General features: G+C 56.5%; 2 protein-coding genes and 1 non-coding gene across 7 annotated transcripts in view; all 3 read left to right on the forward strand.

Annotated features, from left to right (window-relative positions):
* Positions 1–14,999, forward strand: part of CPEB1 (cytoplasmic polyadenylation element binding protein 1) — a 40,029-nt gene extending 25,030 nt beyond the window's left edge. Inside the window, exons 4-12 of one of the 5 annotated variants that reach the window (XM_086620093.1) lie at positions 6,083–6,309; positions 7,931–8,180; positions 8,460–8,573; positions 8,667–8,771; positions 9,773–9,909; positions 11,077–11,275; positions 13,592–13,686; positions 13,946–14,026; positions 14,889–14,999. In XM_086620093.1, the coding sequence (XP_086476219.1) occupies positions 6,083–6,309; positions 7,931–8,180; positions 8,460–8,573; positions 8,667–8,771; positions 9,773–9,909; positions 11,077–11,275; positions 13,592–13,686; positions 13,946–14,026; positions 14,889–14,999 (1,319 nt within the window). Of the gene's footprint in view, positions 1–6,082; positions 6,310–7,930; positions 8,220–8,459; positions 8,574–8,666; positions 8,772–9,772; positions 9,910–11,076; positions 11,276–13,591; positions 13,687–13,945; positions 14,027–14,888 lie in introns of all 5 variants that reach the window. The other 4 variants (XM_086620092.1, XM_086620096.1, XM_086620095.1 and 1 more) reach the window with 4 other exon arrangements.
* Positions 15,000–18,288: 3,289 nt separating this feature from the next.
* RPS17 (ribosomal protein S17) lies at positions 18,289–21,397 on the forward strand. Its single transcript, XM_086620186.1, has 5 exons — positions 18,289–18,343; positions 18,601–18,752; positions 19,131–19,236; positions 20,643–20,708; positions 21,273–21,397. The coding sequence occupies exons 1-5, from the start codon at positions 18,341–18,343 to the stop codon at positions 21,351–21,353; spliced, it is 408 nt and encodes a 135-aa protein (XP_086476312.1). The 5' UTR covers positions 18,289–18,340; the 3' UTR covers positions 21,354–21,397.
* On the forward strand, positions 18,816–18,944 carry LOC147527872 (small nucleolar RNA SNORA71). The gene has a single exon (XR_015222557.1). It is a non-coding gene; the product is annotated as a small nucleolar RNA SNORA71 (small nucleolar RNA).
* Positions 21,398–22,035: the final 638 nt, after the last annotated feature.

Raw genomic sequence — 22,035 nt, forward strand, 5'->3', positions numbered from 1 at the left:
ATGTGCTGCTCAGATGAGCTTCTAGTGCCTAAGGATGGAGATTTCCTCCTCCACCTCTCCTCACCCTGTCCCATGGCTGCTAAAGCCAAAGAAACTTTTGTGCCACTTCTCTGGCTGTGGCTTTTCCCTGTTTCTTTGTGCACCTGTAAGAGCCTGTTCCCTGTAGCTCCCTGTTAAGGTGCAAATAGAGGGAAGAATCCCATGTCTACCTTCCCTTGCACGAAGCAAAGCCCGTTCCTGTACCGTGTGCTGCAGCCCCACATCCGTCACAGCAGCTTCTGCTGGGCTCAGCTCCGTGTCCCCTGTGCTCCCCGCACTGTGGCTGCAGGCAGGACGTGCTAAAACTTCACTGAAGATTACTCTGGAATATTGATCACCCCTTCCCCTGCGGTGAGCGGGTGGTGTTTTAAGCAGCTTGGTGCTTGTGTGTGACGGAGAGGGAAAATTTGCTCTGGCATCCTGTCTGGCTGTGTCACTGCTGTAACTCCGGTGATGTTAACTGTAGCTGTAGGAGGTGGTTAAGGTGCCCGTTTGCCTTTCAGACATGCAAATGTTCCTCTTGCTGTGGAGTTGCCTCGTGTCTGTAGGAGGTGCTGCTTTTTGGCTGACTAAAACATTCAGCCTGCTCCCACCCCACCAGGGTAGAGTCTGGCTGGGCTGTGAAAACTGCAGACAAGCTGTTTTTCTGGAACTGCAGCAGGCTATTGTTTAGGACATCAGCCCTTTTTTTCTTTACAAGCTTATTTGACAAATGACAAAAGAAACTGCACTGTGTTCAGTCTCCAGGGCCTGGGTCATGCTGCTGCCTCCCTTCTCTGCCACCCTGCCCCAAATGTGCGTACAGCTCCGCGGCCTCTGGGCACAGCAGGTGTCACTGGGTGGAAGCAGAAGCATGGTGGCACTGAAAGCCATCTCTTCTGCCCTGTTTAGCTTGGTAAGAGCTTTCCTATCGATCTCTTTGCTCCTGCCTCTGCAACGAGCAGGGCAGAAGGGCGGACTTCCAGCATAAGTAGTAGTTGGTGGATGAAAGGGAGGTCTTGACAGTTTGCCATCCCTCCTCTGCTGAGTAATCTCCCAGCAGACAAACTTCTGGTATCTCCTCTCAGGAGATTGAGATGTCACTTTGTCTGACTGTGCCAGCCAGCAAAAGTCACCCTCTAAAGAGCTCAGCATCGTAGACCTGCTTGTCCTGGTCCCTTCTAAATAGCATTTCTCCAGCCCTGCGGTGAGCTTTCAAAGGCTGGAATACAGATTCAGAGCATGACTTCAAAAAGGGTGTGCGTGCGCTCATCTGGTGCTTGGTGCCACTGCCAAATGTGGTGTCAAACTGGCTGCAGGTGCCAGACGTCACTGGTAATGTAAGGACCTGGGGCTTGGTGTGCCGTTCTGCTCAATGGGAGTTTGTGTGCATGCACATGGCTATGTGGCCTGCAGGCTGAGTGATGTGTGTCACCCTATGGCAAATGCTGTTTTCCTCTCTGGGGAAGCTTCTGCTGACGTTCTTACAGTTTGGGGGAAGATCTTGAGCAGAAGGACCTGGGCAGCTGTAAGGTGAGAGGTTTTTTTGCTCTGGGCAAGGCTCAGTTTCCAGATGACCAAAACTGATGCACCAAGGAGTGAAAGAGCATCACCACTGCTCTGCTAATGTGCTGTTGCCTTGTTCTGCTGAGTGGTCTCCTGCAGACCCACGTTAAAGCAGAACTACTTGTTCAGAGGACAGCTTAATGGTGGCAGAGTTTTATGTCGACTCTAGCTGTCAGGAATAAATTCAGTGGATGCTCTGTGTGTCATGCTCTTACCTTAAGGTCTTATTCAAGGCATTAAAGCATCATTTGTCATCAGGGTAGTAGTGGTAAGGTGGTTTATTTACCCTGAGCTGCCAGCATTGGTAAGCCCGGCTCCTTAGGGCTCATCTTTCCATCCATCTCTTATAAAATGGCTTTGGCCAAAGCTACCAGGAAGGTCTAATCCTTAAAATCTAGTATGCAGAGAAGAAAGCCTTATGCTTCAAGGTCCTGGGCAGGTGCTGAAAATCTTACCTTGCAAGTCTGAGCAGCACGTGGAAGAATAAAAGCTGTTCTGAGGCTGGCTGGGTTGGATGCTGGGCATCTTACTATTGGGGCACCTTTCCCAAGGTGAATTGCAGCTTGTGCTGATGGAATGATCTACGTGAGAAGTTCGTGTTAAACATGGTAGCTCAGTAGTGGGTAACCAGATTTAAGAGAATTCTGGGGTCTAAAGATGTAACTGGCCTGAAGAGTGGAAACTAGTCACCCTGTGAAACCACCACCTTAGTGTAGCTGCGGACTTTTGCTGCAGAGGTCTGGTTGGGTGTGAGGGGTCAGAGATGTTTGTGTGTTACTTTAAGGGGCCCCAGGATGATGCAGGAATTAAAGAGGACGTATTGCAACAGCGTTGTCCTGATGGCATTTACTAGGGGAAGCTCAACTGAGGAGGAGGAGTGCTTCGTAAAACGCTCGTTGTCTAGAGAGCAACCTGAGCGCCTGCGAACTGGAATTGTGCCATGCTGGTATGGAGGCTGCTCCACAGAGCTCTTAAATCTGTCAGCATTTGGCTGACGTGCCCGGAGATTGAGCGTGTTGGCTCCGAATCCAGTCGTTGAAGCTGCAGCAGTGAGGTGAGAAGTCGGGGCCGAGTTGCTATTAAAAGCTCCCTCTTTTGCTGTCCCCTGCAAAGGAGCGTTGGCGTGCGGCTCCGAGCGGAGGCATGAAAAGTTCCAGAAGCTCTCCGCAAACCGCTGTGCTCCGGACAGTAGGATGCGTGAGTGGATGGATGGGGATTGTGTTGACCCTTCACTTAAAAATTACCCCGTGGATATGAAAAATATGTAGCTGTTTGCACTTAGGTGTTTTTTCCCCCTCAATCTGAGTAGTTACCTGGTGTTTGCTGCTTCTCTTTGGGATCTTCAGGGATGCTCTCAACACCAGAAGTTGCTGGTGCATCTCATGTGTGCATTGGAAATGGTTTTTCTCTTGTGCAAGCTGACTGCTTGGGAAGGGAGACAAGGCCAGCTTCCCTGCAAGAACCGTGGCTTCCAGTGGCCCCGATGGCTTGAGAGCTTTTTTTGAGGTGGGCAGCCTCCGTCAGGCTTTTGTGCCCCATCCCCAGGAGGGGATTTGTGTGGGTTAGAGCAGGATGCCCTTGAGTCAAGGGGGTGAGAAATAAGATCTGGCCTCTTATGCTGATGTTTCCTAGGCTACCTGCAAAGACTGGCTTCAGGCGACATAACCTGATAGCTAAGCAAGCGTAAAGGAGGGAATGCCGAGCGTGGCTCATGGCTTTTCCTCCCAGTAGCTCTGTGAGTGGCTGTAGGTACCAAGTGAAGCTGAGTCAGACCCACTGGGGGTGATGTGGGGTCTCCCATGAGCTCAGTGTGGCCTGCAGAGCATGTAACCAAACGCTGCCTGTGCAGACCTGTCAGAGCTCCTGGAGTGGCTGAAATCCAACAGCAGGATGTCAGCGCTTCCAGGACGCGAGGTTAGGAGTGGGTCAGTTGTAGCCGGCAGGTTTTTACTGGGTGGTAGGTGCTGAAACTCTGATCTGCCCAGACAGTAGATCCCTTTAAAGGCCAGTAATCCTGCTACTTGAATGCGCTCACACTGGCCTTACTGGTTTTCTAGCTGTGGTGAAAGCTAAGCAATGCTGGGAGCAGATGTGTAAGCAGTGACTGTGGCCAGACAGAGTGGTGGAGGAGATGAGAGTGAAATAAATGGGGCAGAGCAGTTGGACACTGCCTTTGGGAGCTCCTGAGGAGCCCCTGAACCCTTGCTGATGTATCCCAAATGGAGCTCTGGTCCCACAGCTGGGATAACCAGGAGATGAAGTGCAGGACAGCATTGCCTGGGAGCACTCTGCGTGGTGTTTGCTGCCTCGGGTCTCTGGGAACGCTGCACATGCTGGGTCAGTGCAGGGTGACTTGCTGCCTGGTGTTACAAACCCACCATAGGGGCTGCTCCATGGAGGAGGAGGAGGGTGTCCGTGCTGGAGTGTTTGTGGGCAGCGAGGTTTGGGCCATGGGATCAGCTGCTTTGCTTTGACTCTTGTACTGTTTAATGACTAATCAGATTTTTGAGCCTGTTTAACAAATTCAGCTGTCTCCCTTGAACAATACGCTGGCTGTATTTTTAAACGCATCACGTGGCTTCAGAGAAGTCGGCGAACCAGCGTAGTGCGGCTTGCCTGGGCTGGGAGATGCTCTGCCCTGCTCCGTGCTTGTGACTGGGAGGGAGCAGTCTCCTCCCCAGCTCGAGCCATCTGTGCCAGCTTTCCCTCGCTGCCCACCGCAGCTGGCAGGGAGGCTGCTGCTGCTCCTTGAGCACTGCCCAGGGTGAGTACTGCTGGGCTGGTGAGATCGGGGGGGTTTTGTGGCTGTGGGGTTGGGCGCAAGCCCAGGTGCCGCTGTTGGGGAGAGCGAAGTGGATATTCAGAGGGTAGGAGGTCCCTCTCCAAGTGTGGGCAGAGGTGAGTTCCTAGTCCTGTGCCGTAGCCGAAAAGGGTCTGTGCCTCTGTTGGGGAAACTCCCAGGATAAGGCTCTGTGAGCGTGGGAAGATGCTGTGACTGTCACCGAGGGCTCCTGCAGACCAGCTCTGCCTCAGATTGAGATCAATGCTTCGAGGAAAGAACCCACCTGTACCTGTCTGGGGCTTGTGTTGGAGTTGTGAGATTTCTCCCTGGAGCGTGGAGCTAGAGGTGCCAGCTCCTCAGCAGATGTGCCGCTGGATAATGTGGCTTGGGACAGGTATATCCCAGCATCTCTAGTGCTGGCACTGAGTCAGTACTGGTATCAGAGCATGGTGTACTTGAGCACGGTGGCGTTTTTTACTCACCTGGTTTGAGCAGCATTTTGGATTATTAATCCTCTTCTGCACAAAAGCTACCAAAAATCCAGGTTAAAAACCTTGTGGTTGTAGCTGGCTGAGGTCAGGTGAGGCTGGAGGATGTCAAGTGGATCCCGAACTCGCTTTGCTGAAAACTGAAAGCTTCAGGGCAAGCTGCCTTGTTTTGCAGCCTCTGAATAATTAAAACCATTTCTGAATGCTTTGCTCTTTTCATTTGGTTTGGGGACACAGTCAGCTTGCTGAGACTTGCTCCTTTTGAATAGAGCTGGCTGGTGTCGTGCACCCGTGGGATCCTGCGTGGCCAAGCCTGCCCTGTGTTCCTTCTCCTGGGTGGCAGCCAGCCCCACACCACTGACCCACGGAGCAGGACAGGGCTCTCCTGCCCCCTTAGTGGCCTGGTGCTCTGCCTGGACGAGGTGGCTCCAGAGGGAGGAATTTGCTTGCCTTGGTTCCCCTAGTGGGAGGAAAACCTGCTGCTGTGCCAGGGAAGCAGTCTGGCGTGTACTGGTCTGTCAGCTCTCAGGCAAAGGCCTGACCAGACAGGCTCCTCATGAACACGTACTGGGGACGATGCTCGCCGCTGCCTGCAAAGTGTCTCCTTCGTCAGCAGGCCAGACTGGCACGTTGCTGGCTGCCTGTGGCCAGCTCCTGGCGAGGCTGATGTGTGTGGCATCTCACCTCCGAGCCTGCAAATACCTGCTAATGGGTCAGGCCTTGCTTCTCTCAGCCTGGCTGTTGGTGTGTGCAGCAAACTGTCCGTGGGTTCAGCCTGTGCTGCCCGTGGCAAAAACCATGTGGGTAGCTGTCCGCTGGGTGCCAGCTTGCTCCAGTACCAGTGGGAAGAAATGCCAGCACAGGCTGGGTGGAGGGGCCTGGCTGGAGCACCTGTATGAGGTCTGTAACCAGGACGTGGGGTCTGCAGTTCTGCTTCCGGATGAAGTGGCATCTCCTGGCTGATCTCAGCCTTGGGAAAGTAGCCCACCCTCATGTTTGTCAGCCCCACCAGGCTGCTGACGCTGGCTCCAGCTGTGCAGTGCCATGCTGTGACTGATGGCAAAGAGCACGCAGCCTTTCTGGAGTGGTGCAGAGGGTTGGTACCCTCCTGGACAAGTCATTTGTGGACTGACAGGAGCCCAGTAGCCTCCTGGGCCTCTGCCACAGCAGCTGGGAGGGAAGGAGGTGTGTCATGCTGCAGCACTGACAGGCTCTTTCTCTCTTGCAGTTCTCAGCATGCTGAGTAACCCTCTCGGAAATGTCCTGGGGAAGCCCCCGCTGGGTTTCCTGCCTCTAGACCCCATTGGTTCGGACCTGTCAGAAAAGTTTTCCACGCCGACATTGAGGAGCTCCCGCCTGGACTCCCGCTCCCTCCTGGACTCCCGCTCCAGCAGCCCCTCGGACTCAGACACCAGTGGGTTCAGCTCTGGCTCCGACCACCTCTCAGACTTGATTGTAAGTTTGGGTTTTGCACCCACTCTGTGGTTCCTGGTGTCTTGCTGCATTTCTGGGGAGCATGGGAGAGCTGGGGGGGGCTGCCAGCCACAGCCCTGACTCCTCAGGAAGAGAATGGAGTGCTGGAGGGAGCTGTCGTGCCCACAGTGACATAGCAAGGTTCTCCTGCAGCTCAGGGTTTGGAAGAAGGGCTGCTCATGCAGTCCTTCAGCACAAACTAGCAGTACCCTTATGTATTTTTTTCTTCTAAATAATGTTTTAGCATTTTGGCTTTGTGCTTTTAGCCCTAATGGATTAAAGTAGCTCCCAGAGGGGTGTGAGTGCTTGAGCTTGTGTGTGGCAGGAGGGTGTCTGTGCCCTGATCCCAGCAGGGAAGGTGGCTGAACAGCACAGCTGCCTCCAGGCTCTGGCCTGGGCTTCTCAGGAGCTCCTTTCTCTGCCCTTCCCGTTTGCTGACTGCACTTCATCTCAGGGCTGTTTCTTCTAGAGCAAACTGGGTCTAGCCTGCTCCTGTTCCCTAAAGCATAGCTAAATTTGGAAGCCAGTGAGCAAGGCGAGCGTCTGTCTTGCTGACCCAGTCTGTGCTGCTGGGTCTGCGTTGCTGCTCACACTGCAGCTCTGGGTGCCAGCAGGACAGCCTGGCTCCAGCCAGCTCTGTGGGTGCTGCTGCTTGGCTCGTCCTCAGGACCTGAGGCTAAAGCCAGGGCCAAGCTGCTCCTGGCTCTGCTGTGGTGCAGCCATGGCCTTGACCCCCATGTTGGGGTGGGTGTGAGGGACACAGCTGGCTTGATGCGGAGTTGATTCTCCTGTGATCCACCCTGGAGAATCAGGATCTTGAGCAGGGGCGCTGTAAGCGGCTGCAGCACCCCAGGCTGTGACGATGGCAGGCGGTGTGGGGTGGCAGGGCTTTGTGCTGGCCTTCTTCGTGAAGGTCGGGTCCTCCTCGGCACGGCCTCAGCGTGGGCGGCTGTGCCGCAGCAGCGTGTGGCTCGATCCGCGGAGCGGCTGGCACTCTGAGCTGCACAGTGTCTCGCATCCCTGCTGGTTTATTAATCCGTGTTTTTCACTCCTCCTGCCCTGGGAGAGGCACGTTAAACCTGTGAGCAGTTGGGTCTGCAGCCAGCTGAGCCCACACCCTGGTCAGGCAGGCCTGGGAGCTGGTCTGCGGAGGGTGAGAGCCAGCTGGCTGCTGGCAGAGCTCGTGGGTGCTGCCGACAAGCCCTGCCTGCCGCAGGCAGGGCCTGAAGCAAAACATGAGGCTCTTGCTGGGGTGGCTGGTGCTCCCTGGGGGTGGCAGTTGTCCTTGAGGCTGTACAGGCAGGGGGTAGCTGTTGGCTTTGTGGTCTGCAAGGTGCCTCCTGCTTAATGATCCCTGCTGCTGATAATTTGGCATGGGTTCAATGGGAAATGGCTGCAGGGGCAGGCCTTTCCCAGGGGAAACTGTGGTCCCATCAGGCTGCTGGGACAGGTGAGATGGCTGCTTTCCTGCCTCTGCCAGACCTCGGAGGGCCTCTGGAGAACAGGAGATCACTGAGAGCCCCTCCTGCTGTGGGTGAGGGCAGGGCCCCAGTGTTATGCTCTTACTTGGACGCTGGGGTTTAATGTGGACTTTCTTTTTTAGTCAAGCCTTCGCATCTCCCCGCCTCTGCCCTTCCTGCCGCTCAGTGGGGTGTCAAGAGACCCCCTAAAGATGGGAGTGGGGTCCCGGCTGGATCAAGATCAAGCTGCTCTGGCTGCAGTCACTTCCCCCCCAGCCAGTGCATCGAAAAGATGGCCTGGAGCATCTGCGTGGCCTTCCTGGGATCTCCTGGACTCTCCAGAAGACCCCTTCAGTATCGAAAGAGAAGCCAGGCTTCATAGGCAAGCAGCAGGTAAGTTGGATGGTGGGTCTCCGCAGGCTGCGGCGCGTGGTGATGGTCCTGTGCTTCTGGGAGGTGGCCCGTGTGCAGATAATGTGGCTGGACGTGAGTTTGCAGCAGATCAGACCTTTGTTTGTGCATAAGCCTGACCCTGGGTCTGCCAGCTGACAGAAAAACAGACTGGGCAGCTGCCTGTTCCTGCTGCATGGAATATGGGGATTTCCTGGGAGACCTATGGGAGAGTGGGGAAGTAAATGGTCCTGTACTGAGTGTTGCTTGTGCTTGTCCAAGCTGTGAATGAAGCAACCTGCACCTGGAGCGGGCAGCTGCCTCCCCGAAACTACAAAAACCCTGTCTACTCCTGCAAAGTGTTCCTGGGAGGAGTCCCGTGGGACATTACGGAAGGTGAGCCCCGCACCAAGGCCTTGGTTTTTGACACCAGGACGGTGGAGGATGGAGCTTTTTGAGGGGACCTGACTTCTCTCCTTCTGTCTGTAGCTGGACTGATCAACACCTTCCGTGTTTTTGGCTCACTGAGTGTGGAGTGGCCTGGTAAGGATGGCAAACACCCACGCTGCCCTCCCAAAGGTAATATGCCTAAAGGTAATAGCGACACGGTAGGGTTACTTTTTTCCCATGCTATGTTACAGCACGGATGCTGGGATGGTACGGCTGCATGCTGGTGACTGGATGGTACAGAGCACCCTAGGGTAAATGTCCCGCTCTCACTGGGGTCAGCACCGGGCTTGCAGAGCACTCTCACCTCCAACCCGATGTCCTCACCTGTCCCTAGCAGGGCTGGGCAGAAGCGTGGGGTGGGGGGAAACCTTCTCTGATGCTTCTGGAGCCCCACGTGGGGTTGTCTCGCCCTGGGCGATAGCCACTAGTCCCCACTGCCAGCACGAGCACCCAAAGCATGTGCACCCTTGGCGTGAAGCGCACGCGGTGAATCCAAACGTGCGGTCGCAGCGAGCTGGCAGGCCGTGGGGACTGGTGAGCCAAGCAGTGCCCAGGGCATAATCCTGCCTGAGGTAGCTGGGCTGATGCGTTTTGTAAGCAGGAACGAGTTACAGGGTAAGGAGCGACTCGTTTGTAGGCTTGGTGGGGCCTTATGGCCTCGTTCAGTCACCAGAGTGATGCGAGGTTCAGAGAGCTGCCCCTGGTGGAAGTGATTTTTGCAGCCTGCACTCATCTTCCTGGGCCAAGGCATCCTAAATGTGAAGCAAAGTTTCTTTTTTTCCTGCAGACCATGCTGTGGCCGGGCTGGTGGTGCCCACTTGTCACATCTAGATGTGGCTTTGTGTGGGGGGGACAGTGGCCCACGTGGCACTGGACATGGGCAACCTGCTTCCATGTGCCGTGTTGAGTTTTGGGCTCTTTCCCAGCCTGGTCAGGCTCTGTGTGTCACAGGTGGATCTCAGAGTCTGCTGGGGCAGGAGCTGCAAATTGCTGCCCTCCTGTAGAAGGGGTTGGGGGCAGCAAAGGAGAAGCAGATACTTTGGGTGGCATCTGGGTGGTGGTTTTGAGGGAATCTGCAAACTGGGATGATCCTCTTCTCCTCCACTACAGTTCTAACAACTGTTTCTTTCCCTTCACCCCTAAAGGATATGTCTACCTGGTGTTTGAGTCAGAGAAATCCGTGCGTGCTCTGCTCCAGGCATGCTCCCAGGACCTGCTGAGCCCCGATGGGCTCAGTGAATACTACTTCAAGATGTCCAGCCGCAGGATGCGCTGCAAAGAGGTGAGCAGACTGTGAGAGCAGCCCTACAGATGGCGGCAGAGGATGCTGACGAGATCCTTGGGGACAAGGAGGGTGCCCAGTGTTGCTCTGCTCCAGGAAAACAGGGCTGAAGCAGAACAGCAGAAGGCAAACCGGCTCTTGGCCATCTTTAATTGATGTGTTCCTGCTGTGGGGCTGGATGCAGGCAAGGAGGGAAGCATCAGGTCGGTGTTTGCGTCCTTTGCAGTAGCTTGTGTTAAACTGATGTGGAGCTGTGGCAGACTCTGACTTTATGGAGCCAAGGAGCCTCGGTTAGCTGGAAAGGAGCACGGGAACAGGGAATTTTACTGCTTCACGCTTCTTTCAGCACACCTTTGCTTGTGGAGACAGACTTTGATCCCTCTGGTGCTTTATTAGATGTTGTCTGCTTGCAGAAGGAATGGCTCTCATGCTCATGGCAGGCAGATATTTTGGATCCACAGCTGTAACTCCATAGCCTTGGCTTGCTGACCTGTGCTCTGGAGGTTGGCCTTCCAGTAGAGGGGGACCTTGGCTGTAGACAAGGTACAGCTGTATGAGTTTGTGGAGTTAAAAGAATTGGGATTCAGCTCTTATCTAGACTGGCACAAACTAATCGTGCTCCAGACAGCTCTCCCGGTGCCTGGCTAGTGGCAGCACTTTCATGCTTGGTGATTTAGCTCTGGCAGAAGCTTCTCTTTTGAGTCCTCTATCAGCTGTCTAGCAGATGGAAGCTCCAGTCGAAATGGGCAGTGGGTGGGTTGGTTTGTTGATCTCCAACAACAGGCTCCTGTGCAAGGAAATGTCTGACTGGGCTGTAAAAATAGGTGTGGGCACTAGGTAAAATACCCTCGTGCATGGATTGTTTTCTGGCTGCCAGCCCTGATGGACCAGCGGTTTGGCTGGAAGCAGAGCAGTGTGGTGGTTGGTTTTGTTCCCTTGACAGGGCCCGTGGCCTCTCCAGATGTGCCTGGAGCACAGCTGGAGCTCCAGAGCTGTAGTGCCCTGGATGTGGACTCTTGAGTAGCAACAACAAAGTGACGCTTGCAGGGCTGGGGCTAAAGCCTGAGGATCTGGGATGGCTTCTGTCAGCTGAGGGAACTGTGGAGTGGCACAGCCTGTGGCTTTGCCAGGCCCTTGGCCAACCAACCTGCCTGTGTGTGGTTTCAGGTGCAGGTGATCCCGTGGGTGCTGGCAGACAGCAACTTTGTGCGCAGTCCGTCCCAGCGGCTCGATCCCAGCAAGACGGTGTTCGTGGGGGCTCTGCACGGGATGCTGAACGCGGAGGCCCTGGCAGCCGTCATGTATGACCTGTTCGGAGGGGTGGTCTACGCTGGCATCGACACGGACAAGCACAAGTATCCCATCGGTGAGTGTCAATCCTACCAGGGTCAGTAGTCACTCAGTGTGCTCGGAGGAGCCCCATGCTTGGTCCCTCCATGGAGAGGACTGCCCAGGGCACCTTGGGGAGGGCTGGCAGAGCCGATATGACTGGGAACTGGAAGGTCCTAGATAATTCCAGAGCAGCTTGAGGTTTTTAATATCTCTTTAGGTATTACTGAAGGGTTTCTGTCCTTGTTTGGTGATAATGGTTGGAAGGTGCTGCTTTAGCTGCTTTTCTGTCCCCAGAGCAGAGGCAGCTGTGGGCCTTACCCTGGCTCCTGCTGTCTGTCAGGGCAAACTCGGGTCCGCTGGCTGCTGGCCCTTCCTGCTGGGGTAGGAACAGGGCAGGGCTTGTGGGCAGCTTGGTTGAACCACCACTTCTGGGCAGTGTCCTGTCCCTGCTGTCCTGTTTGGTTCAGGTTACTGTTGCTTTGGGCTTCTAATGCAACTGGTAGCACAGATGGAGAGGCTTCCCAGAGTCTGCTGGGGAATGGGATGTCCACCTCAGCTCAGGACATCAACTTTCCTAGGGTCAGAGGTGACTCTTGGACAGCACTTCTCTCCTCTGAGGCTGAAACCACAAACTGCTGCTTGTAGCAAGGAGGCTCAGCTGCTGCCCCAAACCATGACCTCTGGGTCAGGTAGACCCACTGTGCTCTTGCAAGTGGAAAGTTGAAGCCTCTGAGATCCCACCTCCCAGACAAGGCTGTGTATTTGAGAGAGGGCAGGTCTCTCCCCGTGCCCTGCTGTGAGACAGCCTCTGAAATGGGAGCTGAGTACTTGCCACTTGTGTCACAGGAGCTGGAATGTGTCAGGTGTCCCCTGTACCTCCCTGGTGGCCTCATGGGGCAGGGGACAGCACTGAGGTTACTGGTCTGTATGGAGGAACCCTACAGCTGAGCATGAGCTCCAGCTTTCCAGCCTCAGGCTGCAGTGATTCACGTACTTAAGAGAAGGGTCTGTGAATCTCCTGCATGTTGCCAGGCAGGAATGGTGTTGGAGTTTGGTAGTGCAGAGCTGTCTGCTGCTTGTCACTGTCCTTGGATGGCTTTCAGGCTTTTCTGGTCAAGGCCTGGCTTTAGGGCATAGCTCGTGGCTTTGAGGGGATAGTCCCAAGGGGTTGGGAATGGAAGTATGAGACTTGAAGCAAATTCTTAACCACAGATGAAGTCTTGTGCACCGAACTGCTCTGCGCTGGCACTGTGAGGTCCTAGAGCATGACCTTAACCTCCTGTGGCTTTGTGCAGAGCCCAGCTTGCTCTGGCTTCCAGCAGCAGACTGGTACTTCAACCTTTGAAGTTCTCTGAGTTACAGCAATGTGAACTCCATTTTAACAACTAAACTCATCCCTAATTTTCTTTAGTGTTGATTGAAGCATCTCCTGTGCTGAGATGCTACCCCTAGCTTGGCAGAAGGCTCCTTGAGGAAAGACCATGGTGTGTGATCTGCCTCGTACTAGATCATCTCTGGAGGCATCTAGTGGGAGAAATCAGTGTTTGCCCATAGTTATGAGGAGCTGCCTTTGAGACCAGCCAATCTGGGTCAGTGGAGCTGTTGGCTTTTGGCAGGATCCCACTAGGAGATGGAACTGACCCTTTTAGAAGAGGAAAGATCGCCCTGAGTGCGAGTGCAGTCCTTGTAGACATAACCCCAAACCAGATCCAGGCCCTCCAGCCTGGGTGATGCCACAGGAGAGGAGTGAAATGGGTTCTGGGTTGTGCTTTGCACCGTGACTGCCACGCAGGACGGCCTTGCGACAGCCAAAGCTCCCCTGACACTGGAAAAGACGCTCGTAGGTGAGCACAGACACGTTTTCCTGGAGCTGAACAAAACTTGGCTGGAAGCGAGTGGTGCGGGAGCGCTGCTGACTAGCAAGGAAGCTGGAAAACGCAGGGCTCCGGGATGAGTGGGAGGCTGGAAGCTAAAAGCTGTGGAGCTTATTTCAGGTGCAGGCGTGGAGCCCGCTGCGGCGCTGCCTTCAGCAGTGCCCTGGCAGCCTCCTTCCACCTTCCCAGCTGCTTCCGTCCCTCCGGGGAGCGCTGCTGCCCGTAAGCTCGCATCGGAACCAGCCCGGAGGTGTCTGTGGAAGAGCCTTTTTGCTTTTAGTAGCCTGTTTTGCTTTTGTTAACTGAGGAAGGAGGCAGGCAGAGCCACGACGCCTTGGACATGGTCTCCCTGCAAAAGCTGCTTCCCTGCTGGTGGCTGGGCTGCGCGGAGGGATGGGATGGTGCCGGCAGCAGCTCCTGCTCCACCGCCAGAGGTTCCAGGTCAAGTCTAACACTCGTGGTCTGGCTTGTTCCAGGGTCTGGCCGTGTCACCTTCAACAACCAGCGCAGCTACCTGAAGGCCGTGACGGCTGCGTTTGTGGAGATCAAAACTACCAAGTTTACTAAAAAGGTGAGTTTTTAGTGGGGTTGACGGGGCAGCCTGGGGAGTCGAGTCTGTGCGTGGCGGGTGGTCCTGCTGGGAGCACCATGACCTGCGTATCCTGCCCTGTATCCCTGAGTGAGTGGAGAGAGGTGGTGACCTGCTGCTCTGCCAGCTGTGAGGGGTGCTGGGGATAGATTTAGGGTACCCGAGGTGGTGGATCAGTGCCACGGGGAGCAGGCAGTCACCCCTGGCACTGCTCCATGCTGACTGACCGATTCTAACGCAGGTTCAGATTGACCCGTACCTGGAGGACTCCATGTGCCAAGTCTGCAGCGCCCAGCCTGGCCCTTTCTTCTGCAGAGACCAGGTGAGGCTTTCTCCTGCTGCCTGGGCTGCTGCACTCGGAATTCCTCGAGGAGGAGCAGGCTCTGCCACTCATAGCAGTGTTCACTTCAGTGTCTGGGGATGGCTGTTGGCCCTGGCAGCATGGGGAGGAAGAAGTGTTCACACAGGAGCCCGGGGTGGGCCCTTGTTTTGGAAGAGGTGTGGCCGTTCTGGGGAGCAGCTCTGGTGCCTACTGGGAAGCAAAGGCAGCTTTTCACCCTGCCTCTAGCTGGGAATGCCGTGGCTCCGCTGGTGCTGTGCCAGAGTGCCAGGGCCTGCCATGGGCAGTGATGTGCAGCGGGCTGACCCTGAGGGGAGGCTGCTGCTCTGTGAGCCGTGACCAGCTGGATGTTGGAGCACTGTCACCCTGTGGTCAGTCCCTGGCCTGTCCAAAACGCAGGGGACTCAGGCTGGCCTCTGCTCCCTGCGGGCGGAGGAGCTTGGCCCAGGGTCTGGCAGAGTCTAGGTGGGAGATGAGCTCCACTCTACTGGGTGAGGTGGCAGCAGGAGTGTTGGCAGAGCCCAGCAGCTGCTCCTGTCCGTGCCCAGGTGTTGGGCAGAGGTGCTGCAGCCTCTGCCTGCCAGTTCTGCCAGGTGGCAGCTGCTGGCTGGTGCCCAGATCCTCATTTTTCCAACCTATTTCAAAGGAGCTGTGCTGGAAGCTCAGCACAATCGGCTCTCTGTCACTGCTGGAATTCCCTCCCTCAGCCTCAAAGATCTGCTGGGCTGCAAAACCACAGGAGAGCAGGGAGCGGGTGGCATCCTGCTTCCCTGGCAGGCTGGCGCCTGTCTGCCTTGCCTCGAAACCCCCTCCCCACGGCCTCGCCCCTCTGCTCTCCCCACAGATCTGCTTCAAGTACTTCTGTCGCTCCTGCTGGCACTGGCAGCACTCCATGGAGGTCCTGCGCCACCACCGCCCGCTGATGCGCAACCAGAAGAACAGGGACTCCAGCTAAAGCGCGTGCCCGGGCTCGGGGGGCCGCGGGCGCAGGAGACGGTCCTTTTGTCAACCTGCCAAGCGGAGAGGGCACGAGCGTGCCTGCTGGTGCCAGAGCCGGGCTGGGAACGCGCTTCCTGAGGACTACTGGGGAAGGAGAACAACAAAAATCTTACATTCACGTTTGCACTTGCTGGTCTTTTTGTTTCTGCACTAATGCACAGTGAATTTTGTCGGGTTTTGTTTGGGGGAGGGAGGGGAAGGGAATTTCTGTTGAGGGGGAGGGGGAGTGCCCCTCAAGCGATTCTGCAGTTCCCAGACTTTTGGTTCCTTGTTTTGCTGATGAGAAGCAAAAAAAAAAAAAAAAAAAAACACACCAACTAATAGAAAAACCTACCAAGGGCCACGTGTTGAGAAGGTGTTGACGCAGATGCCTTCACTTGGGTTTTTATTTATTAAAGGCGCTTTTTTACATTCCTTGCAATACTGATGGTACGAGTGCAGGTCTCATCGGCTCCATTTTTTTGCAGTTGCCATACAGTGCCTTTCCATTCATTTAACCCCCACCTGAACGGCATAAACTCGGATGTTCAGCTGGCGTTTTTTACTGTAACAACACGGAGACTTTGCTCTTCATTTAAACCAAATCATATTTCATATTTTACGCTCGAGGGTTTTTACCAGTTCCTTTTTACACTCTTAAAACAGTTTTTAAGTCGTTTGAAACGAGAGATTTTTTTCCTTTCCTGGCAGCTTTTAACATTATTGCAATTTGTGTCTGGGGGCTGCTGGCGGAAAGTTGTAAATCGAGGGGTTTGCAACAGAACAGGACGGGATCTTCGTTATTATTATTATTTTTTCTTTTTTTTTGGATTTGAAACTGGACGGGATAACCGATCTCTGAGCTGCTGTATATAGTTTTAAATAGTTTGTTGCACTTTTTTAAGTTGCACTTAAGGGGGGTTGATAGAGGTTTTTAATCACACAAAAGTCACAGGACTTAACTTTTTTTTTCTTTTGTAACTAGCTACAAAAGGGCTGCGTTTCGGTGGACGGATGAAGGTTCATAGGAGCCCTTTCTCTTAGAGGGGACAAGTACTTTTCCTTTCCTTTACGAAACGTGCGGAGTAACGGTGCAGTCGACTGGAATGCTGCTGCTGGGATTTGAGAACTTTAATTATTATTAATTATTATTGGTTTTTTACTTTCCCCTCTATTGGAAGCTGTGTGCCAAAGAACCAGTGTCATAATTTCTCCCTCTTTTTGTTTTTTTTGTGTTTTTTTTTTCTTTCCTGCTGAGCTGATGTTGCATTGTTGCATATCCCAGCTGCTCTTTGTGGGGTTTTGTGAAGCTGTGTGTGAAGTCTCTACCTCATTGTAGTATATGCAGGCAAGACTGCACTCTCCTACAGATGCGTGGAGTAAGCTGTGGTGTAGTTTTTGGCACATAATAAACACGTTGCAGCAAAAAAAAATCTCTTGTGCTTCTTGTTTGTGTGCCTTGTGTGAGATCAGAGTCATGGAACGGTTTGGGTTTGAAGGGACCTTCAACATCATCCAGTTCCAACCCCCCTGCCATGGGCAGGGACACCTTCCACTACACCAGGTTGCCCAAAGCCCCGTCCAGCCTGGCCTTGAACACTTCCAGGGATGGGGCAGCCACAGCTTCTCTGGGCAACCTGATCCAGTAAAACATTTCTTCCTTAGATCTCATGGAAATCTCTCCTCTTTCAGTTTAAATCCATTGCCCTGTGTCCTGTCACTACATGCCCTTGTCCAAAGCCCCTCTCCAGCTTTCTTGTAGCCCCTTTAGGCACTGTGGAAGGTGCTGGAAGGTCTCCCCAGAGCCTTCTCTTCTCCAGGCTGAACAGCCCCAACTCTCTCAGCCTGTCTCCATAGCAGAGGTGCTCCAGCCCAAAGCATCATCTTCGTGGCCTCCTCTGGCCCCGCTCCAACAGCTCCATGTCCTTCTTGTGTTGGGGACCCCAGAGCTGAAGGCAGCACTACAGGGGCATCTCAGGAGAGCAGAGCAGAGGGGCAGAATCCCCTCCCTCAACCTGCTGCCCATGCTGCTTTGGATGCAGCCCAGGACACAGTTGACTTTCTGGGCTGCCAGTGCATGGTGTTGGCTCGTGGTGAGCTTCTCATCCACCAGCACCCCCAAGTCCTTCTCCCCAGGGCTGCTCTCCATCCATTCTCCGCCCAGCCTGTGCTTGTGCTTGGGATTGCCCTGACCCACATGCAGGACCTTGTACTTGGTCTTGTTGAACTTCATGAGGTTCGCATGGATCTTTGTAACCTGAAGGGCTGTGGTGTCTCTTAACCTCTGCTCTTGGTGTCGAAACAGCAGGGAGAAGCTGAGCCTTAGCTGGCCCGGTGGCAACCCATGGATGCCATAGGCGACTTGGCTGGAGCAGAGCCCTCTACTGAGAGATGCGCTTTTAGGTAGCAATTACCAGAAGCTCCTTCAGAGGGTGCCTTTGGGACCCCTCCGTGGAAGCAGCCAGGCTGCAGCTGAAGGTCCCCTACTTACAGCAGTGAGTTAATGAGGTTAATTGGAATGTGTCCCCCTCCCTGTCTGCATTCCCACCCTTCTGGGTGGAGGGGTGACACCCTGCTGGGCCGTTTGACAGCCTTGTTTTGCCTGCAGGCTTTCAGAGGTCTGAGCGTGACGTGGGTGCAGTGGGGCTGTCACAGTGGCCACCCTTGGGTGTCCTATGCCCCTGGAGGTAGGGGGGGCACTTGGGGCTCCTTCCTCCTGACCCCATTCCCACCTCCTGCAGGGAGTAACTCTGCAAGCACGCTGGGGTGGCCACCGCTCATCTTTTTGGGCCGAGTGATGCTTCCACGGGGCCGGACTCCCTCTCACGGGTGGTGCGAGTTTGTGGGTGCTCTGCCTGCTCCTCTGTCACAGACTAATCTGGGACCAGCTGGTGCCACCTGGGGCACCTGCTTCCCCCAGAACTGCCTCCTTGGCTGCTCCAGCCCAGCCCAGGGGAGCAGAGCGGTTCTGAGGGCTCCGATTCCCGGGGCCAGCGCTGGATCCGGTCCCTGGTTCCCAGCCGGGCCCCGCAGCCCGGGCATCGCCCGGTCCCGCAGCGCCCCGCGGCAGCAGGGGACGCGGTGCCGGCGAGCGCTAGGACCCGGGGGTGCGCCCCGAGCTCCGCCCCCTGGAGCCGAGCCCCTCTCGAAGCTCCGCCCCTTCAGCCGAGCCCCTCTTGGAGCTCCGCCCCCCGCCGCCCCGCCCCGCCGCTGCCGGCGCCCTCCGAGCCGCGCGGGGGCGCTGTGCGCGCCGCGGCCTCCCGGCGGCCCCGCGCGCCTCCCGCCATCCTTCACTCTCTTTCCGCGGCCGCCGCCGACATGGTGGGTTCGCGGGTTGCGCCCGCCGCTGCCATCCGCCGCCATCCGCCGCGCGGGTCGCCCCGCCCGGGACGAGGGGCGACTCCGGGGAGCGCGGAGGAGCGGGCCGAGGGGCTGCGGGGGGAATGGCGGGCGGATGCGGGGCAGGAGGGAGCGGGGCGGGGGCGAGGCCTGGTGCCGGGCGGCCGGGGGCGGCCGGGCGCGGGTGCCCGCGGGGCGGCGGCGGCTGAGCGGTGTGCCCCCGGCCCGCCCCCGCGCAGGGACGCGTACGGACGAAGACGGTGAAGAAGGCGGCGCGGGTGATCATCGAGAAGTACTACACGCGCCTGGGGAACGACTTCCACACCAACAAGCGCGTGTGCGAGGAGATCGCCATCATCCCCAGCAAGAAGCTGCGCAACAAGATCGCGGGGTGAGGCTCGGGGAGGGGGGCGGCGGGATTCCCGCGGGAGGCGGGTGGGAATTCCCTGCGGGAACCTGCGTCCGAAAGTGATGGCGGCCGTGCCCGTGGCCGGGTCACCGATAGCGCAGGGAGAGCAGCGCCGGCAGCGTTTCCCGTGTTTGGGGGGGTCCGTCCCCTCCCAGACCCTGTTGCTGTCGGACATTTCTCCGTCTCCGAAGCTGGTGGGATGTAGCCGGGGCTGGCGGCGGGACAACGCTGAGGTTTCCAGCAGGGACGCTTTGTCTCCTCAGCCTGCTGAGGATTTTTGGGAGCGTGAGGGTGGAGAAGGGAGCGGCGGGCTGTGGGATGGGAGTGGGGAAGCGCTGGATGGTCCCGTGTCCCCCGCAGGTATGTCACCCACCTGATGAAGCGTATTCAGAGGGGACCCGTGCGAGGTATCTCCATCAAACTGCAGGAGGAGGAGAGGGAGAGGAGGGACAACTACGTCCCCGAGGTAAGACTCTGCCCGCTCCGGCGTCTGGCCATCCTTCCTCCAGGTGCCTTCTCCATCAGTGGCTCCGGATTTCTGTCAGACAGAACCTCTGCCAGGATGAGCTGAGGAGGGTTGGGGGGAGGAAGGCTACGGTGGATTTTGGCCTCGGATCAGCGCTCTCCCTCCAAAACTGCTGCTCGGGGCGGGAGGAGCAGTTGACTTCTTGCGTTGCGACTCTGCTGCCGGTCGGCAGATGATATCCCTCCTCCGTTTCCTCACTTAAAATGAGGAAAAGTAGAACTTGGGTTGCAAGAGAATGTATCAAGGTGAAGAGAGGGGACTGGTGAAACCCCTTCTCTTGAACCTGCAAGGGGTTGAGGTCTCATCTGTGACCGGGTCGTTGATGGCGCAGGGAGAGGAGCTCTGAAAGTGTTTCCCACCCCTTTTCCGGATCTCTCCGATCCGCTTCTGGTAGAGCTGCTGGAAAACAGGCTTGGTTCCGGAACCTCCGCTCTCTGAAACCATCGGTGCTGAGGTTTGATTACGTGGAAGGTTATTTTAGTGATGATCTGAGAGGAATGGGTGCGGTGGCATGGCTGGTGTCGGGGGCTCGGAGGAACCAGCTGTCCATGTGTTTTACGTAGTGACCTTCCAGCTGAGTTCCAAAGGCAGGATGAGGCGGTCCGGTGGGAGAAGTCACCCCTGGAGGGACCCCAAGCAGGGAAGGAGCATCCATGCTGTAGCTGGCAATGCAGCGTTAGCCGAACCCGCGTTATTCACGGTTTCTGACAAAAACAGTGGTGCGACGTGGCCTCCTGAGGAAGGAAGCACGTGGAGATGAAGGTTTAGGATCTGGAGAAGGTTGGAGGAGGTTGCTCTGGGCTTCAGGAGCAGGAGAGCTCAGGTCCTGGGGGTGGGACAGCCCAGGTGGTCACTGGACATTGCTGTCCGGCACCACGGTGGTCGGGCTCCGGCCCTGGGGACTCGCGTCACGGCACGAGTGTGAGCGGTGGTGGTGACCACCAGGACCGGAGCAGTTGTGGACCTGACCCTGTCTCCTCTTGCAGCCTTGGTGAGGAGCTGGGTAGGCCTTGGGTTTCCAAACCCTTGCCATAAAAGAGGCTCTTCTCTCCGTGCGGGGCCTTTCTGGTGCCAGGTGGCTCTCGCGGTGTTTTGGCAGGAGAGCCAGATTCCGTTGGGGTTCTCCTGGCTCTTCTGGTTGCTGGAGCCATTGCCCACAACGGGCAGTGGGATCTTGTTGGTGTGGAAACAACATCTGGGCAGCACTGGATGAGGGGTGCTGGGGGAAGGATCAGGTCCCTTCCAGCAGCCCCTTTGCAGTGGGATGGGACCGGAGTGGGCGTGTGGGGACAAGCCGGTGGCAGGAAGGACGTGACTGTGGGGCCTCATCTCCCTTCTGTCCCCAGGTCTCTGCCCTGGACCAGGAGATCATCGAAGTGGACCCGGACACCAAGGAAATGCTGAAGCTCCTGGTGAGTGGCCCCAGCTGTCCCCCTGTCCGGGGTAACCCTGCCAGGCTGGTGCCGTGTCCCCAGCAGCCGCCCCGCTGCCCTGAGGGGCCCGATGGTGTTGGCTGAAGGCTTCGGCACGCTCTGGGCTTGTGGTGGGGGTCCCTCCGCCCCGGGACCTGCAGGTGGATTAATTCCCAAAGAGCTCTTGGGAGCAGAGAGGCAGGTGGCTTTGCCTGGGACCTCGCTGATGGGGTGGGTGTGCCCCTTGCCTTCCCCTCCTCCCACAGCACCCTAGGGTGCTGATGCCAGGGCCTCCTCCTCACTCTCGCTGGGTGGAGGTGAACCTGGGTTTGCCCGTAAAACGACCCGATTCCCGCCACTGCTGAGCTCATCTCTGGAGCAGGGTGGTGGTCTCCCCTTCTTCCTGGAGATGTGAAGCCACCCTTTGTGCTGCGACAGCACGTTCACGCTTCCTGCTCCTCTTGGGAGGAATCTGCCTCCACCCTCAGGGGGTCGGGTGCAGATGGCGGGCAGAGCGGCGTGACCCATCCTGATCTATGATCCCGATCCCGTGGTGTTTTCCAGGACTTCGGCAGCCTGTCCAACCTGCAGGTGACGCAGCCCACGGTGGGGATGAACTTCAAAACGCCCCGAGGTGCCCTCTGAGTCGGGCACTGTGTGTCACTTTTCCAATAAACGTGGGGAAACCATCTCAGCCTGCCTGGTCTTTGGGAGCCTCCGTGCCCAGGGGTGAGGAGGGAGGGCTGCTTCCTCGGGATGCCGCATCCCAAGTACAAGCGTCCGAGGCCTCAGAGGGTGAGGAGGGCTCCACACCTTCACGTTCGCCGGCATCTTTTTGGGTTCTTTCCTGGCTGTTTGGGGTGCGAGGTGCAAAGCTGTGGTTTTACAGGCTCTCCTGCGGTTTGCACCCACGAGGGGACACCTGCAGGGGCTCCTCAGAGCTCGGCAGAGCTCCTTGCCTGTGGCACCTCTTGGATTTGCCTGTGCCAGGATAAAAACTGCTTGGAACCGCATTGGTTGCTTTGAAGTGCTTAAATGAAAGGGAAAGTCTTGGGGGTGGTTTTCTTCGTACGCGGGCAGCGCGCGGGGCTGAGCGGAGCGCCGTGTCTGGGGCGGAAGTTCCTCTGGAGACGCGTGCTGGTGAGGCTCATGCCATCCTTCCCCCAGCTGGATGCTCCGCCCAACAATTTCCTCAGGGTGCAGCAGAGATGGGAGAGTTTTGGGGCTCACCCCTGCCCCCCAAACTGTCCTGCTATGCAGATGCTCTCCTTGGAGGCAGAGGAGACCTGCAGGTCTCAGCTTTGACCTGCGGGCAGCACTCCAGGGT

This window comes from Tauraco erythrolophus, chromosome 14 (assembly GCF_009769465.1).
Source record: "Tauraco erythrolophus isolate bTauEry1 chromosome 14, bTauEry1.pri, whole genome shotgun sequence".
In the NCBI taxonomy this organism is placed as follows: Eukaryota; Metazoa; Chordata; class Aves; order Musophagiformes; family Musophagidae; genus Tauraco; species Tauraco erythrolophus.

Coding starts and splice junctions, on each gene's coding strand:
- RPS17 (XM_086620186.1), top strand. Junction 18,753..19,130: donor CTGCGCAACAAGATCGCGGG/GTGAGGCTCGGG, acceptor TGTCCCCCGCAG/GTATGTCACCCACCTGATGA. Junction 19,237..20,642: donor GGGACAACTACGTCCCCGAG/GTAAGACTCTGC, acceptor TTCTGTCCCCAG/GTCTCTGCCCTGGACCAGGA.